The 17,528-nt window shown below is 43.7% G+C and overlaps 1 protein-coding gene across 1 annotated transcript in view; it reads right to left on the bottom strand.

Moving 5' to 3' along the window:
* Positions 1-17,041, bottom strand: part of POLN (DNA polymerase nu) — a 157,559-nt gene extending 140,518 nt beyond the window's left edge. Inside the window, exons 1-2 of the mRNA XM_065544683.2 lie at positions 16,770-17,041; positions 198-277 (exon numbers count right to left, since the gene is read on the bottom strand). Coding sequence (XP_065400755.1) covers positions 198-277; positions 16,770-16,902 — 213 coding nt within the window. The 5' untranslated portion in view covers positions 16,903-17,041. The remainder of the gene's footprint in view (positions 1-197; positions 278-16,769) is intronic.
* Positions 17,042-17,528: the final 487 nt, after the last annotated feature.

Consider the following 17,528-nt stretch of genomic DNA (forward strand, 5'->3'; position numbering starts at 1 on the left):
TTCTTCTCTCACGGCGCTTACTTGCCCCTCCCCACATCCAAATTAAACTATAAGCTCTTGGAGAGCAAGAACACCCTTCTTTTTCTTTTTTAGGTGTTGTATCTACAGTGCTTAGCATATAGTAGAACACTTAATAAGTATCTGTTGAACAAATGAGTGTTATCTGTTTAAAATTACTCATATTTGCAATGATTTACCTTTTTTTCTGGTGATCGATTCTTCCCATCTTCAAGTTGTACTGAATACTTAACACTGGACTTGTTTATCACTTCTGTAGCTTTTAAAAACAACAAAAAAAGAAACATGGGGCATTAAAGAAACACTAATATCTAAGTAATACAGTTAACACTGAAATAACCTCTATAATCATGCTTATTTATTCATTATTAACTTACTTAAAACAATGTAATAAAATTCACAAGTAAAATGCTTAGTACCATTGCAATAAATGTTTATGTAAAGTACCTTCAAGTTAACTGAAGATAGCTCTATATAATCATAAAACATTTATTAAAAATCATTATTTGGGCCTGGCGCGGTGGCTCACGCCTGTAATCCCAGCACTTTGGGAGGCCAAGCTGGGCAGATCACAAGGTCAGGAGATCCAGACCACGGTGAAACCCCGTCTCTACTAAAAAAAAAACAAAAAATTAGCCGAGTGTGGTGGCGGGGGCCTGTAGTCCCAGCTACTCGGGAGGCTGAGGCAGGAGAACGGCGTGAACCCGGGAGGCGGAGCTTGCAGTGAGCCGAGATCGCGCCACTGCACTCCAGCCTGGGCGACAGAGTGAGACTCCGTCTCAAAAAAAAAACAAACAAACAAAAAAAATCATTATTTGGCATTTGCATTTGAATACGTGACTCTAAAAACCTAAGGTCAACATTTATAGAAACCTTAAAAGTATTATTAAAGGTTTGGGGAAATTCTTAGACTGAATACTGCAGTGGAGCAATTAAAGGTTCAGTAAAACATCATTAAAACAAACTTCTAACTTAGATTTTTGTTTTAATTTCAATAAGCCTGGGCTGAACAGTAAGTGACAGAACCAGGATCCAATCCCAGGCAATATGATTTGGGAGTCTGTGCTCTTAACCACTGTGACATATATTTCTTCTGCAGGAAAAATAACAACCTAGAAATGCAAATAGGGGAAAATATTCCACTTACAATATAAAAACATTATACTTAGAATAAATACAACAAAAAAAGATACAAGGCTCTCAATGATGAAAATGTAAAATCTTATTAAATGGCATAAAAAAAGATCTGTACAAATGAAAAGCCACAGCATTAGGATATATATCACAAAATGTTTAATTCTTCTAAATTTAAGGCAATTCCAATTGAAGACCCTACAGGGATATTTTAATTTAATAAATAATTTCAAAGTACAAAGAGACAAGAAATGTAAGCTTAGGCCAGGTGCGGTGACTCACGCCTGTAGTCCCAGCACTTTGGGAGGCCGAGGCGGGTGGATCACCTGAGGTCAGAAGCTCAAAACCAGTTTGGCCAACATGGTGAAACTCCGCCTCTACTAAAAATACAAAAATTAGCCAGGTCCGTGGTGGCAAGCACCTGCAATCCCAGCTACTTGGGAGGCTGAGCCAGGAGAATTGCTTAAACCCGGGAGACGGAGGTTGCAGTGACCTGAGATCGCGCCACTGCGCTCAAACCTGGGTGATAGGGCAAGACTTCATCTTGGGGGAAAAAAAAAATGTAAGCTTAAAAAGAAAAAAAAAAAGAGAGAGAGAAAAGACCTCTAGAACAGGACAGACAACCCAGAGACTGATCCCAAGTCTTTATATACAACAAAGACAGTATTCCAATTCAATAGAAAAGGATAGATTAATTAATAGGGCTGGTACAACTAGCACCACATCAAAAAGAAAATAAATGCATTGGGAAAACTATTTGGAACAAAAATGACAAAGAGTTAATTGCTATATATACAACAAGTTCTCATACACTTACAAGATAAGACAAACAATTCAACAGAAAAATGAGCAAAGAATAGGAAGAGGCAATACACAAAACAGAAAACCCAAACAGGAAACGAATACAATACTCAGGGAAATGCAAATTAACTATAACTGAAAACGGAGGGGAAGAGGTAGTCTCATGTATTGCTGGTAAAAATGTAAATAATTAGACTCTTTCTAGAAGGCAAACTGTCAAGACTTATTAAAATTAATAATGCGGGCCGGGCGCGGTGGCTCAAGCCTGTAATCCCAGCACTTTGGGAGGCCGAGGCGGGCGGATCACAAGGTCAGGAGATCGAGACCACAGTGAAACCCCGTCTCTACTAAAAATACAAAAAATTAGCCGGGCGCGGTGGCAGGCGCCTGTAGTCCCAGCTACTCAGGAGGCTGAGGCAGGAGAATGGCGTGAACCCAGGAGGCGGAGCTTGCAGTGAGCCGAGATCGCGCCACTGCACTACAGCCTGGGCAACAGCGTGAGACTCCGTCTCAAAAAAAAAAAAAAAAAAAAATTAATAATGCGTACATCACTCTTGGGAATTGGGAGGAGTGGGTCACAGGGAGCTTAACATGGGCCTCTGGGAATGCTAGTGATGTTTCCTGAACTGGGTGTGGGTTTGTGAAATTTTGACCTAAACGTAACAGGATATGTGTGCTGCTTTTTATATATATATACACACATACCCATATACACATATATATACACACGTATCTATATATACCCCAGCCATATATATATATGAGAGAGAGACAGTGTTCTTGTCTCAACAAAAACAGAAAATAGTATCAATCATCTAACCAAATAATCTCACTCTTGGCTGTTTCACAGAAATATATGCAACAGTAAACAGGTTTAAACCAAAACGTTTATAGCAGTATTGCTCATTTTGGCAAAGGACTGAAAACAAAGTAGATACCAATCAGAAGAAAACTGAGGAATAAATTACATAATATCCACATCATGAAATATATAGCCACTAAAAAGAATGACCTTGTTAAAACATAGATTGCAGGGGGGAAAATGACTCCAGCTATAGTGATTGACTGAAGATGATGACCTCATTTTTAAAAATAATGACTAAATCTCCCCACTTGTGTACACGAAGATGTTATGCACGTAACACTGGCACAGGTGGGGTCCCCTGGGAGACCACCTCTGTGATGAAGGCTTGCATTTGAAAAGGTGATTGGAGAGTGAAGGAGGCACAACCCAACCAAGGAAGATGCAGTCACTCAAAGGTCTGCCCTGGGCTGAGCACAGTCCTGCAGAGGTGTCTCCCAATGGGTCAAGGCAGCTGGGCTTTTATACCCCTGCACACACTAATCACTGGACCAGTCACTCTTGGGGAAGGCGTGGGCCCTTGAGCAAAGACGTTCTTTGCAGCCAGGCAATTGGGGAGGAGCTGTACCAGGAGCAGGGACAGTGCTTCAGTACTAAAGGGGCACATGGGCGCCACAGTGCTCGCTACAGTCCACACTGTGCTGCTCATAGCCACTTGCTTCAGAGACGTTCTGGGAGCAGCTCCTGCAGGATTCTGGTGGGCCTTTTCCTGGGGAAATTTAAAAAGGGAAGGTACTGGGATGAACTACATCTTGTTGCTGCAGCTGGCCTTGAGGTTGCAAATTACATTCATCTCCCCGCTCTACTGCCCATGCTAGGGTTCATCCTCACCCTTGCCTATCTCCTCTACTGCTCTAGGTGGCTTAGTTTACCTGATCAGGTAACGCAAACCCTCATCCCTGAGAGGTAAGCCCCTGGCCACCATGCCCTTCTCTGGCCATAGCCCCTGCATTTGCCATCAACTTTGGGCAGGGGACCATGAGGTGGCCAATCACATCACCTGGGTGCGTCTCTGCCCCCAGTGTGGTGCCAAGTGTGGCGGTAGCCAGGTGTGGTGGCAGTAACAGCTCTACCTCCACCTGATGCCCATGGTCAGTCATCCCAGAAGATGGAAATTACATTCCTTGCCAGCCAGTCTCTTGGCACGAGGAACTCGAAATAACCAGGCAGCAGCCAGAGCTGGAAATTAAATGACATTGTTCATTTGCCCCTGCTGGAAAGGTTTCCCCTTTGAGAGTCAAGACCTTTAAACCTTAAGAACCCAGAGGAGTGTGGGGGAGAAATACAGATTTCTAAGTGGGTCACTGGGAGTGATGAGTTTCACCTTTTGGTTCCCAGACCCATTTATCACACAAACCAAGGACACTGCATCAGTACTGGTCAGTGATTTGCAGTGCAGACTGCACCCTGGAGGTGACTGCTTCATCGCAGGTGTCACCTCCAGGCTGCACACGAGGTGAGCTGTGCCTTCCACAGACCATCCTGCTGCTCCATCAGGCTGGCAGCTTCTTGGTGTGTGGCTGTGAGGGAGCCAGTGGGTCCCATTCTCATGTGTCCACTGCTGCAGTTCCTTGGCTGTGTGCCGGATCCTGTGGATCAAACACTCTGTGAAACTTGGGTGACAGAGCTGACTCAATCCATGAGAACGGGAAAGGCAAACCCATGCCTATAACATGTGTTGGTTCCAGCCAAGATGAATCACTGTACCTTCTAGGGCACAAGGGATTCAGTGTTGTCAAATGACTGTTTCCCTCCAAGGAAGGTGCAACTGGGGACTCAGTGTTTCGTCTTTGTTGTTGGAAGACTGGATGTTCAGCAGAGAAATAGCTAGGTCAGCTCTGGTGAGGGGGAGCCCCATGCTATGGGCCATGCCCAGCATCTACCCACCCCATGATTCCATGAGAGAGCCCAGTGTGCCAGCATGGGCACAGCAGATGGCAGAGGCTAGTAGATGTCAACTGGCCAAGTCATCCTATTAATGTGGTGGTTTGGTGTGTCCTCATGGTGAATGTTCTCGGCTGGGATGTACTTCATGTCTGTTCCCACAGATCCCTCCACATGCCTTACTCCAGGAAGCCCCTGATCTTCCAATCTTTCTTATTCCAGGTACCTGAGCAACCTGTCAAGCCACTAACCATTGCCCAAGAGTTCCAAATGTGTTAACATTGGGGCCACTTCTCCTTCCACACCAAGTAGTCAAGGGGACCACCCAACGTTCTACCCATTGGGTTTCCCTTGAGCGCTGTCTTCCAGGGCTGCCTAAATCAGGCTGTTCAGAGCCCACCCACCATGAACCAAGCTCGAACTTTTCCTGCCTCCATCAGCTTGTCTTAAGACTGCCCCCTTTAGAAGTACCAGTGCCAGCACCGATGATGTCATGGGTTCTGGGCCACACGAGAAGCTTGGTTGTGCCTGCTTGTACCTAGCACTAAATGAGCCACTTCCAACTTGCAATGGACAGCTGCACGCCCACCTCTCTGTGGGTCTGACAGAACCAGCTCATGCTGGCAGTTCTGGCTCACGGTCACTTGATGTCACCTTGGCCTCACGCTCCATCTCTACCAGGGCCCAGTAGCATGACAGTTTTGTTTTTGAAAAATTTATAATTCTTTTCTGCAGATAGCATTGCCTTGCTCCAGAGTTCTAGGAGGTCTGCATTGAGATTTTCCTGCTGGGGCTTTGCCTTAAGCCTCACATGGCATCTTTCCCCACTACAGATACCTCTAACATCATAAGGTCTGTTGGGTTGGAAGTCCAAGTAGCTGGGCCACTTGCTTCACAGCCTAGGCCTCTTACAGGATGCTTTCCTATGCAGTATTCCCAATGTAGAATATGCTGCCTCCACTCCCTAAACCCAGAGATGCCTATCAGGTGTTATGGTTCACTCTTAATGGTTAATGTGGTTAACCACGTTGCAGGATGACTCGACCAGTTTCCATCTTCATTCTTAATGCTTCATTCTTAAAAATGCAGTAATTTTGCCAGGTGTTCACTTGTAGTCCCAGCTACTCGGGAGACTGAAGCAGATCACTCTGACCCCAAGAATTTGAGGACAGCCTGAGCAATATAGTGAGACGCAGTCTCTCGGAAAAAAAAAAAAAAAAAGGTGGCCGGGCTCCGTGGCTCACGCCTGTAATCTCAGCACTTTGGGAGGCCAAGGCAGGTGGATCACCTAAGGTCGGGAGTTCGAGACCAGCCTGACCAACAAGGAGAAAGCCTATCTCTACTAACAACAACAACAACAAAATTAGCCAGGCATGGTGGCGCATCCCTGTGATCCCAGCTACTTGGAAGGCTGAGGCAGGAGAATCACTTGAACCTGGGGGACAGAGGTTGTGGTGAGCTGAGATCGTGCCATTGTACTCCAGCCTGGGCAACAAGAGTGAAACTCTGTCTCAAAAAAAAAAAAAAAAGAGGCACTAATTTGTCCTTTACTTGCAAGGGGATATCCTACCTATCCCTCAGACCACCAAACTTCCAAAAACTTCATGGTTGTGGTGGGTCCCAGAATATCTGTGGGCTTATCTCCCATGTGTTGGACAGCAAGACGGCTAACAAACTTGCCATTTCTTGCTTATGCTGATTGGCATGATGTCATCAAAACAGTGGATGGCTGGATAACATAGCACTGGGGCAAGGTGCAAATTTATATTGTCCATTCAGAGTGAATATTTCTGCAGGGACGGAAAAGAATGTGTTCACCAAATCAGTAATTCCATTTCATATACCTGAGGTCTTGTTAATTGCCTATGCCATGGCCGGGCGCGGTGGCTCACGCCTGTAATCCCAGCACTTTGGGAGGCTGAGGCGGTCGGATCACAAGATCAGGAGATCAAGACCATCTTGGCTAACAGGGTGAAACCCCATCTCTACTAAAAATACAAAAAAGCCGGGCGTGGTGGCGGGCGCCTGTAGTACCAGCTACTTGGGAGGCTGAGGCAGGAGAATGGTGTGAACCCGGAAGGCGGAGCTTGCAGTGAGCCGAGATCATGCCACTGCACTCCAGCCTGGGCGACACAGGGAGACTCCGTCTCAAAAAATAAAACGAAAAATAAAATTGCCTATGCCACATCCAGCCCACCAGCTGTCATTAGGGCTATAACTTGGTCAAAACTATTCACGGTGTCAACTGTTATTCTCCAGGATCTGACTTCTATGAGCACCTACCTGGTGAATTAAATGAATATATGACAGGGACCACCCTGTGCCCTGAATCCTGTAGGTGTTTAAGGATGGCACTAACTTCTGCCATTTCTCCTGGGTTGCCATACTGCTATACTAATTCACTATCTTTGCTGGGAAGGCAGTTTCAGCATCATCCACTTGAGCTTACTCACTATGAGAGCTCTCATCCTCAGGCCAAGGAGCCAGTACCTGAGGGTTCCTCCAACAGTCTGTTCACTCCAAATAACATTTGGGGACTTGGAAAATGGCTTCAGAGTGAGCCCTCCCATTATGGTGTCATCTGGGCCAAGGTTCCATTTATTGCTTGAGTCCTCGTGCCTCTGACAGAGAAACCATGATGATACTTTAGGTCTCCAGGCATCAGTATCATATGAACGTTTCAGTATCCCCCTCTCCCATGTATAAGTTCTCAGAGTAAATGGCCACAGGTTTCCCTGGGGGAAAGACAGTAGGAACAGCTGCCATATACACTTGCTATGGTGTTACACAGTCCTTCCTCCTGGGGACCCGGCCTCTCCTTCAGTCAGTCAGTTCCAGGTCTGAAGTCACTTTATGAGAGCTGTGCCTACCCTGCTTCTGACAGACACCACCACCTGGCCTCTATGTCAGGATTCTGTCTCCCTCACTGTTATCAGGAGGCATCTCCTACTATCATCCCTGGTCTATAGAGGACACCACTGAGATTCTCAGTGAAGCCGATGCTCCCCACTCCCTCATCAGCTTTCATTATTGCTTCGGTAAATACAGCATCCAGAGCGCCCTTCTGCAGAACACTGTTACCTGCTGAGTTTCCCAGCCCTCCACAATATGGACATTCTAGCATGTCCACCTCTCCTGGCTTTTCATGCCTTCTTTTACCATCTGCCCTGGCAGTTCTAACATTTCTACTTCACTTAGTGTGAACCCTCTCCTACAAGGAACTAAAAGCCATCCTAGCAGTATGTTGGCACCACCTCTTGGAATCTTCATCGGGTTGTCAAATCCAGTGTCTCTGAAGTGATCCCGCATCAATAAACTTTCCCTTACCCAACCTTAGTTCCACCTGCCTTAATCTAGTACCCTCAGACCCAGCCCACCCATAGGTACTCTCCCAGGCCTGCGTTTATGACCAGTTAGGTCCTGCAGTTCCTTGGGAGTAGAATCTCTTTTGTCCCTGTGCCAGTTATCAACGTACTGCCTCTCAGTTACAAATTCACCCCTCAGCACACTGCATGCCCTACAGAAAATACACCTCCTTTGCCACCTGGCACGATGTTAACCTCTGTCAGCAGAGGGTGCTAGAGGGACGCTGCCAGAGAAGAGGCCTCTGGCTGCTGTGCTTTGCTTTCCTTTCTTCTTGCTCCTGCAGCTCTTAGCCAGTGTACTAGACACCCATGAGCAGCCCCACTGGCCACTTTCCAGCTACTTCCACAGACATTCTAGCCAGCCCTTCAACAAGTTTCAGTCGATCCCTGTGGGCAGCTTCCTATTGAGTTTCACAGGCACCCCTACCAACTTCTCAGTGAGTTCAGTGATGCTCCATAGGTGGGTTCCCACTTGCCAGACTGACTCAAGCACGTCAGCCAACTTCTTGGCCACCCAGTGGGCTACATCCACAACCTCTGACAGTCTGAATCTCAGCCTTGAGGGGAGAGATTCTGCTAAATTTGTCCCTTCCTTCAGCACCCCACTTCAGCCCTAGGGGAGGAAACTGCTCCCTGTGTCTGCTATTGCTGGATTCTTTAGAATTTTCTCTAAAGCTATTCCTGGTAGCTAATCCTGCTAGTTAGTAATGCCTTAAACATTCCCTGTTCAAATTACTCTATGGTTTCTGTCCCCTGACTGGACTGCAACAGGCCCAGTACTTTTTGGCTGGGTTATTTTGTGACTTAATGACCAGGAGAGGAGGAGGGGGCAGCAAAAAAGAAAAAGCCTGAACAATACATTTATGAATCTTTTCACAGTTCCATATGAAATGACATATGTATGCGTGTGTATAACTATACAAAAAGATCTGGGGAATTATGAACGTTGTTTGGTTTTTCTGTTTCTCCCTCCCCTCCCCAAAAACTTTTCCTAAAGTATTATAAAATAATGAGGGAGCATGTCTTATTTTTCAAGACAGAAGCTCTCCATTGTTCTCAAGCAAAGCTGTGGGGCGGCGGGAGCGCTCAGGGTGGGGCCATTTCTGCAGGTCTCAGAGGTATCTGATACTCAAGATTTATTTTTTAAATAAAATTTATTACAATTATTATTTTTTGAAACAGGGTCTCATTCTGTTACCCAGGCTGGAGTGCAGTGGCACAATCTCAGCTCCCTGCAACCTCCACCTCCCAAACTCAAGCAACAATCCCCCTGCCTCAGCCATCCAAATAGCTGGGATTACAGCCACCCAGACAGCTGGGATTACGTGCCATCATGCCCCACTAATTTTTTGTAGAGATGAGTGTGAAAGGAAAATAAATCTTGGGAACCCCAAGTCACTAAGTTAAAGGGAAAAGTCAAGGTGGGAACTGCTTATGGCAAACATGCCTCCCCATTTTATTCAAAGTCAAATTCTATCCGAGGTTCACCTGAGACAAATGCGAATCGGATTGCTTCCTCTCCCCTATTGTTTATGTAAAAATACAGACTCACTAAATTGTGCTCCCACTGGTAAGCCAGACAAACCCACCTTGAGCCAAAGTCTTCTCGCTCTCGCCGACCCAGGCTGGAGCGCAGTGGCGCGATCTGGACTCACTGCAAGCTCCACCTCCTGGGTTCACGCCATTCTCCCGCCTCAGCCTCCCGAGTGGCTGGGACTACAGGCGCCTGCCACCTCGCCTGGCTATTTTTTTGCATTTTTTAGTAGAGATGGGATTTCACTGTGTTAGCCAGGATGGTCTCTGTCTCCTGACCTCGTTATCCGCCCGTCTCGGCCTCCCAAAGTGCTGGGATTACAGGTGTGAGCCACCGCGCTCAGCTGAGCCAAACTTTTAACTCCACTACTACTATTTGCATTCCACCCACAACTTGTGATGAGGTCATCAGTGCCAGCTCACCTGCGGGAGACCAAACTCTAAAATCACATGTCTACTTTCTCAGACAACAACTGCCACCAGCTGTAGCAGATCAGGTTCCCTGAGACTGAGATTTGTCAGCAGAAAGCTTACTGGGGAGTGGCCTTGGAGATTAGAAGAATTCAGCCTGCAGAAGCTGAAATGTGATACATTGCAACAAATGCCTCAGCCAATGCTACCTGACGAGTGGGGTTGGCACAGATATATACAAGCTATAATTACAGTTATGTGGGGTATGTTCTGAGAAACGCACCATTAGGTGACTTCATTGTTATGAAAACATCACAGATCAAGGATCCCCAACCCCTGAGTTGAGGACCAGTACCTGTCTGTAGTATTAGGAACCAGGCCACACAGCAGGAAGTGAGCAGCAGGTGAGTGAGCATTCCCACCTGAGCTCTGCCTCCTGTAAGATCAGCAGCAGCATTAGATTCTCATAGGAGCATGAACCCTACTGTGAACTGCACAAGCGAGGAATAGGTTGTGAGCTCCTTATGAGAATCTAATGCCTGATGATCTGAGGTGGAACAGTTTCATCCCGAAAGCATCCCCCCAACCCCTATGCCATGGAAAAACTGTCTTCCATGAAACCAGTCCCTGGTGCCAAAAGGTTGGGGACTGCTGTCATATAGTGAACTTACACAAACCTAGATGGCATAGCTTACTACAATCCTAGGCTGTATGGTCTAGCCTATAGCTCCTAGGCTACAAACCTGTACAGCATGTTACTGTACTGAATACTGTAGGCAACTGTAACACAACAGTAAGTACCTGTGTATCTAAACATAGGTAAAAATACAGTATAAAAGATTTTAAAATGGCACTTATATAGGGCACTTACCATAATGGAGCTTGCAGGACTGGCAGTTGCTCTGGGTGAATCAGTGAGTGGGGAGTGAGTGTGAAACCTTAGTGCATTACTGTACACTACTGTAGACTTCACAAACACTATACACTTAGGACACACTAAATTTATTTTTAAAAATTTTCTTTCTTCAGGCCGGGCGTGGTGGCTCACGCCTGTAATCCCAGCACTTTGGGAGGCCGAGATGGGCGGATCACGAGGTCAGGAGATCGAGACCATCCTGAACGGTGAAACCCCGTCTCGACTAAAAATACAAATATTAGCCGGGCGAGGTGGTGGGCGCCTGTAGTCCCATCCACACGGGAGGCTGAGGCAGGAGAATGGCTTGAACCCAGGAGGCGGAGCTTGCAGTGAGTGGAGATTGCGCCACCGCACTCCAGCCTGGGTGACAGAGCGAGACTCCGTCTCAAAAAAAAAAAAAAAATTTCTTTCTTCAATAAAATCAATGTATTTTAACATTTTTTACTTTATACACTTTTAAATTTTTGAACTTTTGAACTCTTTTATAACATTTACCTTAAGACAAAAACACATTGTACAGCTGAACACAAATAGTTTTTCTTCATATCTTGATTCCATAACCTTTTCTCTATTAAGATACTTCACTTTTAAAAAAAGTTCTAAACTTTCTTGCTTAAAACTAAGACACACACACACATTAGCCTAGGCCTACACAGGGTAAAAAGCATCAGTATCACCACCTTCTACTTCTGTATCTTGTCCCCCTGGAAGGTCTTCAGAGGCACTAATACATATGTAGCCGTCACTTCCTATGATAACAGTACCCTCTTCTGGATACCTCCTGAAGGACCTGCCTGGAGCTGTTTTACAATTAGCTTTTTTTCCATAAGTAAGAGTACACCCTAAAACAATGATAAAAAGTATATATACTATTGTAAATATATAAACCACTAACATAGTCATTTGTTTTCAAGTACTATGTGCTACATATAATTGTATATACAATTATACATAGTACAGTACAGTGTAGTAGGCTATGCCATTTAGGTTTGTGTAAGTTGACGGTATGACATAGATATATACTATATACAGAGTGCTATACTTGTATATATCTGGTAGTGCAGTAGGTTTGTTTATGCCAGCATCACAACAAAAACATAATGCGGCCGGGCACGGTGGCTCATGTCTGTAAACTCAGCACTTTGGGAGGCCAAGGCGGGCAGATCACCTGAGGTCAGGAGTTCAAGATCGGCTTGGCCAATATGGTAAAACCCTGCCTCTACTAAAAATACAAAAATTAGCCAGGCGTGGTGGCGGGCGCCTGTAATGCCAGCTACTCAGGAGGCTGAGACAGGAGAATCACTTGAGCTGGGAGGTGGAGGTTGCAGTGAGCTGAGATCGCGCCATTGCACTCCAGCCTGGGTGACAAGAGTAAAACTCTGTCTCAGGGGAAAAAAAAAATGTAATGCATTGTGCTATGATAACAGGACAGCTAGGATGTCACTAGGAGACAGGAATTTTTCAGATCCATTATAATCTTATGGGACCACCAACATATGTGCAGTCTGTCGTTGACCAAACATCATTCATTATGCAGTGCATGACTCTCCAGCCATAGAAGTTATAATCATAGAAAAAAATTAACAAAAATATAAAACGCACATACTAAGTTGTTAACATAGGTTAATAATAAGGGAGAGGGTTCAACAAGCAAAAATTAACTTGAACCTTCTCACAATTTTATATTAAAATAATGTAAGTATGCATGTATACAAATATGTAAAAAAAATTTTAAGAAAATGTCTTTGGGAGGCTGAGGCAGTTGGATGGATCATTTGAGGTCAGGAGTTTAAAACCAACCTAACCAATATGGTGAAACCCCGTTTCTACTAAAAATACAAAAATTAGCCAGGCATGGTGGTGGGTGCCTGTAATCCCAGCTACTCAGGAGGTTGTGGCAGTAGAATCCCTTGAACCCAGGAAGGGGACGTCACAGTGAGCTGAGATCGCACCACTGCATTACAGCTTGGGTGATAGAGTGAGAGTCCGTCTCAAAAAAAAAAAAAAAAAAAAAGATAGAAAAGAAAATTGTGTGGAATTACAGATTTCAGTTTAAAAAAAAAATACGTGGCCGGGCGCAGTAGCTCACACCTGTAATCCCAGCACTTTAGGAGGCTGAGGCAGGCGGATTACAAAGTCAGGAGATTGAGACCATCCTGGCTAACACAGTGAAACCCCGTCTCTAATAAAGAATACAAAAAACTAGCCGGGCATAGTGGCGAGTGCCTATAGTCCCAGCTACTCGGGAGGCTGAGGCAGGAGAATAGCGTGAACCCAAGAGGCGGAGGTTGCAGTGAGCCAAGATTGCGCCACTGCACTCCAGCCTGGGCGACAGAGCAAGACCCTGTCTCAAAAAAAAAAAAAAAAAAAAAAAAACCATGTTTCCTAATGTATTACAAAAAGACTCCCCAAAAATGTTGTGGAAAAAATTTATAATACTAAAAAAAATAGTAGAACAGGCCTGTAATCACAGCACTTTGAGATGCTGAGGCAGGAGAATCATGTGAGCCCAGGAGTTTGAGACCAGTTTGGGCAACACAGTAAGACCTCGTCTCCATAAAAAAATAAAAAATTAGCCAGACACGGTGGCAAGTGCCTGTATTCCCAGCTACTTAGGAGGCTGAGGTGGGAGGATTGCTTGAATCTGGGAGGTTTAGGCTGCAATGAGCTGTGAACTCCAGCCTGGGCGACAGAGCAACACCCTGTCTCAAAAAAAAAAAAAAAAAGTAAGTTTACTTCTCTCTCATGTTCTGAGGTGAATGGTCTCAGTAGGTGGTATAGCTGTTTTTTAAAGTCACTCAGGGGCCCAGGATCCTTCTAGCATGTTGTTCCACAATCCTCTAGAACACTGTTAGCATTTGCAGGGTTGGAGAAGAATCATTTCAGCTCTGACTGACAGGAAGCAAAGAGGCCAGACAAGTAGGCAGGCTGTCTTGGAGCCTCCCTTGGAAATGGCACCCGCTTGAGCTCACGACGCACTGACAGGCACCTGGCAACTTGGTCAAACCTGACTGCAACAAGATTGAGCCATGTAGTGTAACTGTGTGCCTCAGAAAACAAGGATGGATTCACCGTGGTAAGAAATGAATAATCGCTGCCAAAAAGTTATCTGGAATAATATAAAATGCCCATGATTATGAAGTGGTTGCCATAAAAGGCAGGATAATTAATGACTACATTTGAGCATGGAGAGATTTTAATTGAGTAAATTTTAATTAAGTAAATTTTGAGGTGTTGGCAATGTAAGTGGTAGTTACATGGATGTTCTCTTACATTAAGTTTTGCATTTTTAGTGTTTTTCGTGACAAAGTGTTTTTAAATAAAGAACTATACTTATTTCAAGAAGATATAATAGTCCAATCTTTACTGTAAGTGTATCTTGAGACACCTCAGTCAGTCTAGCAGATAAAAAAATTAGACCCCAAAATGACAAGTATCACAGGTTTAAAACAGTTTGGTGTGACTTAGTGTTTGTAAAAATATTTGTAGTTTATTTCCATTAATTTCTGAGTTTAATTTTGGTATTTATTTGGTAGGAAATAGGCTCATGGAAATGAAAGGCTAATTTACAATACTTTTCTTAGAATAATTTGACATTAACAGCTCAGTATTTGACAAGAATCTGGAGTCAGTTAAAACTTTAGCTCCAGCATCACTCATCAATAATCCACCAGCAATCCAACTTTAATTTGGATTCAAATGATGAAGGAATAAAACTGGTGAGAATCTGTGGTGGAAAGACTCCAAGGTGGTCCTATGATCCCTGCCTCTTGGTATCATGTCCTCACGTAAACCCCCACCCCTCTGAGTGTGAATGGGACTACTGATTAGCTTCTAACCAACAGAACACACCAAAGGCAGCAGCATGTATGTGATCACATTATATAAAACTATAATGTCAGTCTTGTTAGAGAGACTTTTGCTGGCTTAGAAAAAGTGAGCTGCCATATTGTAGGTTGCCCACAGAGAGGATCATATGACAGGAACTGGGGATACCTTCCATACACCAGCCAGTGAGAAACTGAGACCCTTGGTCTGAAAGTCTGTAAGAAAATGAATTCTGTCAACAACCATGTGAGTTTAGAAGAGAATGCTTCCCCAACTGCAGCCTCAGGAGAGACACCAGCCCTGGCTGATACCTGGAGTCCACCCTTGCAGAGGACCTAGCAGAGTCAGGTACAGGCTCCTGATGCACAGAAACTGTACAACAATAATTGTGTTGTTTTAAGCCAGTAAGTTTGTAGTAATAATGTTATACAGCAATAGAAAATATAAAATCCTTATGAAAATTCCACTATTTTTCCAAATCCAAGAGAGAAAAGTAGTATCATATATTTTTCTTTTATCTTCTCAATAACCTTTAACAAACAAAAGCCAGAATTTTAACAGGGTATTTTATTTTCAGAGATGGGATCCTGCTACGTTGCCTAGGCTGGACTCGAACGCCTAGGCTCAAGTGATCGTCCCAGGCATTAACGAGGTATTTTAGGACAACAATAAGAGCTGATATGAGATGGACTGTCATAAATTTTTCATCAGACCCTCATATTATAGCTGCCAGAGGCATTTCATTATTCTTACCAGTTTTTGAAGGGGAGTGTATTTCCACCTCTGTCAAGTATACACCACTCTATTATTCAAAAAAATATGGACTAATAAATGTGATTATGATAGTGTCTTACACAATCAATTGCTAGGCATGTAATTTGCACTTAAAAATTCTTACCAGTTTATTAGTGACTTTTACTATAATAAAGTACAGAAGCAACAGCTGCCTGAATATGAATGGATCAAAACGTTAAGTGCAACTGTATCTTAATCAAGAAGCTGTGTTTATAAGAGCTTTTGTGCTAATATTCAGCAATATTCTCAATTATTTCAATTCAATTTCATTTCTCAATTATATCTCACTCACTTATACCTTATTTTGTAGGAGAAACTAATCACAAATTATTGACTTGCAAATTTAAAATAAAAACTGTTTTGCTAGTAGCAAAAAAAAGACAACAAAAAAGACAACAAAAAAACACCAAAAACCCTGGTGTTACAAACATTTCAGTGACATTTGTGAGCATATCACTGCTTTTACTTTTTTTTTTTTTTTTTTTTTTTTTTTGAGACAGAGTCTCGCTCTATCACCCAGGCTGGAGATCTCAGCTCACTGCACGCTCTGTCTCCTGGGTTCATGCCATTCTCCTGCCTCAGCCTCCCGAGTAGCTGGGACTACAGGTGCCCACCACCACACCAGGCTAATTTTTTGTATTTTTAGTAGAGACAGGTTTTCACTGTGTTAGCCAGGATGGTCTCGATCTCCTGACCTCATGATCTGCCTGCCTTGGCCTCCCAAAGTGTCAGGATTACAGGCGTAAGTCACCGCGCCCAGCCCCACTGCTTTTACTATTATACCACGTCATAAACCCATATACACTGATCCAATAATCCTTGCCACCTAAGAGTTTACATTTCTATAGAAGTATAATACACATATTGTCAAAAACATATCTCTTGTTCACCACACACAACAGCAAATACTATGTACAGGTTTGATGACCTGAGAACCAAGATTAAAGCATCCCTTTCAAAGATACTAAAATACCTGATCCAGATTCTAAGGGAATGTTTGACAGAAATACCTGGAATAAGGAAGAGAGTGTTACATTTTTAAAGCAATGAAGGTTAAGGGAACATGAAAGTTAGCAAGCAGAAGTTCAGTCGGCACTGAGTGTAAAAAGGCGCAGAAGCTGGGCTTCATCTGTCTAGATGCATTCGATTTTCAATTCTTAGTCTTTAGAACAACTAACATTCAAAGTATCAAGAGAGAGAAAGGTTCATAAAAATTACTTACTCTCTGTACTCTTTCCCCAAGTCTTAGAATCCACTAAATCACCTGAATGCATAGCAGACATAATCTTCTGAGCAACAGTGGAGAGCGGTGTATTACAGAGATCAAAGCCTACCAATGCCTCATAATTTTCCATTTTCACAAAATCCTAAATGTAAGATTAACATAAGATAAATCCCATATATTAATTCTAAGACTTTAAAACAGGAAATACAATTATTTTGAAAAATTTATATACCAAGACTTTCATTTAAAATGTCTATATTCATAACCATAGAAAATAGGAATCAATCATCCAATAATACGGATAGAAAGAAAAAAGCAAAATAGCTAGAGGCTCAATCCAGGTATCATAGTAAATAGATAAAGAACTTATTTTCTAGGTAACCAATTTAGAAGCAAGAGATCTACTCAAATACTTCCTGAGGTTTGAAAAATGATATTAAATCTCCAAATAGGCTCACGCCTGTAATCCCTGCACTTTGGTAGGCCGAGGCAGATGGACCACCTGAGGCCAGGAGTTCGAGATCAACTTGGCCAACATGATGAAATCCCATCTCTACTAAAAATACGAAAAATTAACCGGGCATGGTGGCACCTGTAATCCCAGCTACTCAGGAGGCCTGAGGCAGGAGAACCACTTGAACCCAGGAGGGGGAGGCTGCAGTGAGCTGAGATCACGCCACTGTACTCCAGCCTGGGCAACAAGAGTGAAACTCCGTCTCAAAAAATAAAAACAAAACAAAATAAATCTTCAAATAA

This window comes from Macaca fascicularis, chromosome 5, assembly GCF_037993035.2.
Source record: "Macaca fascicularis isolate 582-1 chromosome 5, T2T-MFA8v1.1".
Taxonomy (NCBI): domain Eukaryota; kingdom Metazoa; phylum Chordata; class Mammalia; order Primates; family Cercopithecidae; genus Macaca; species Macaca fascicularis.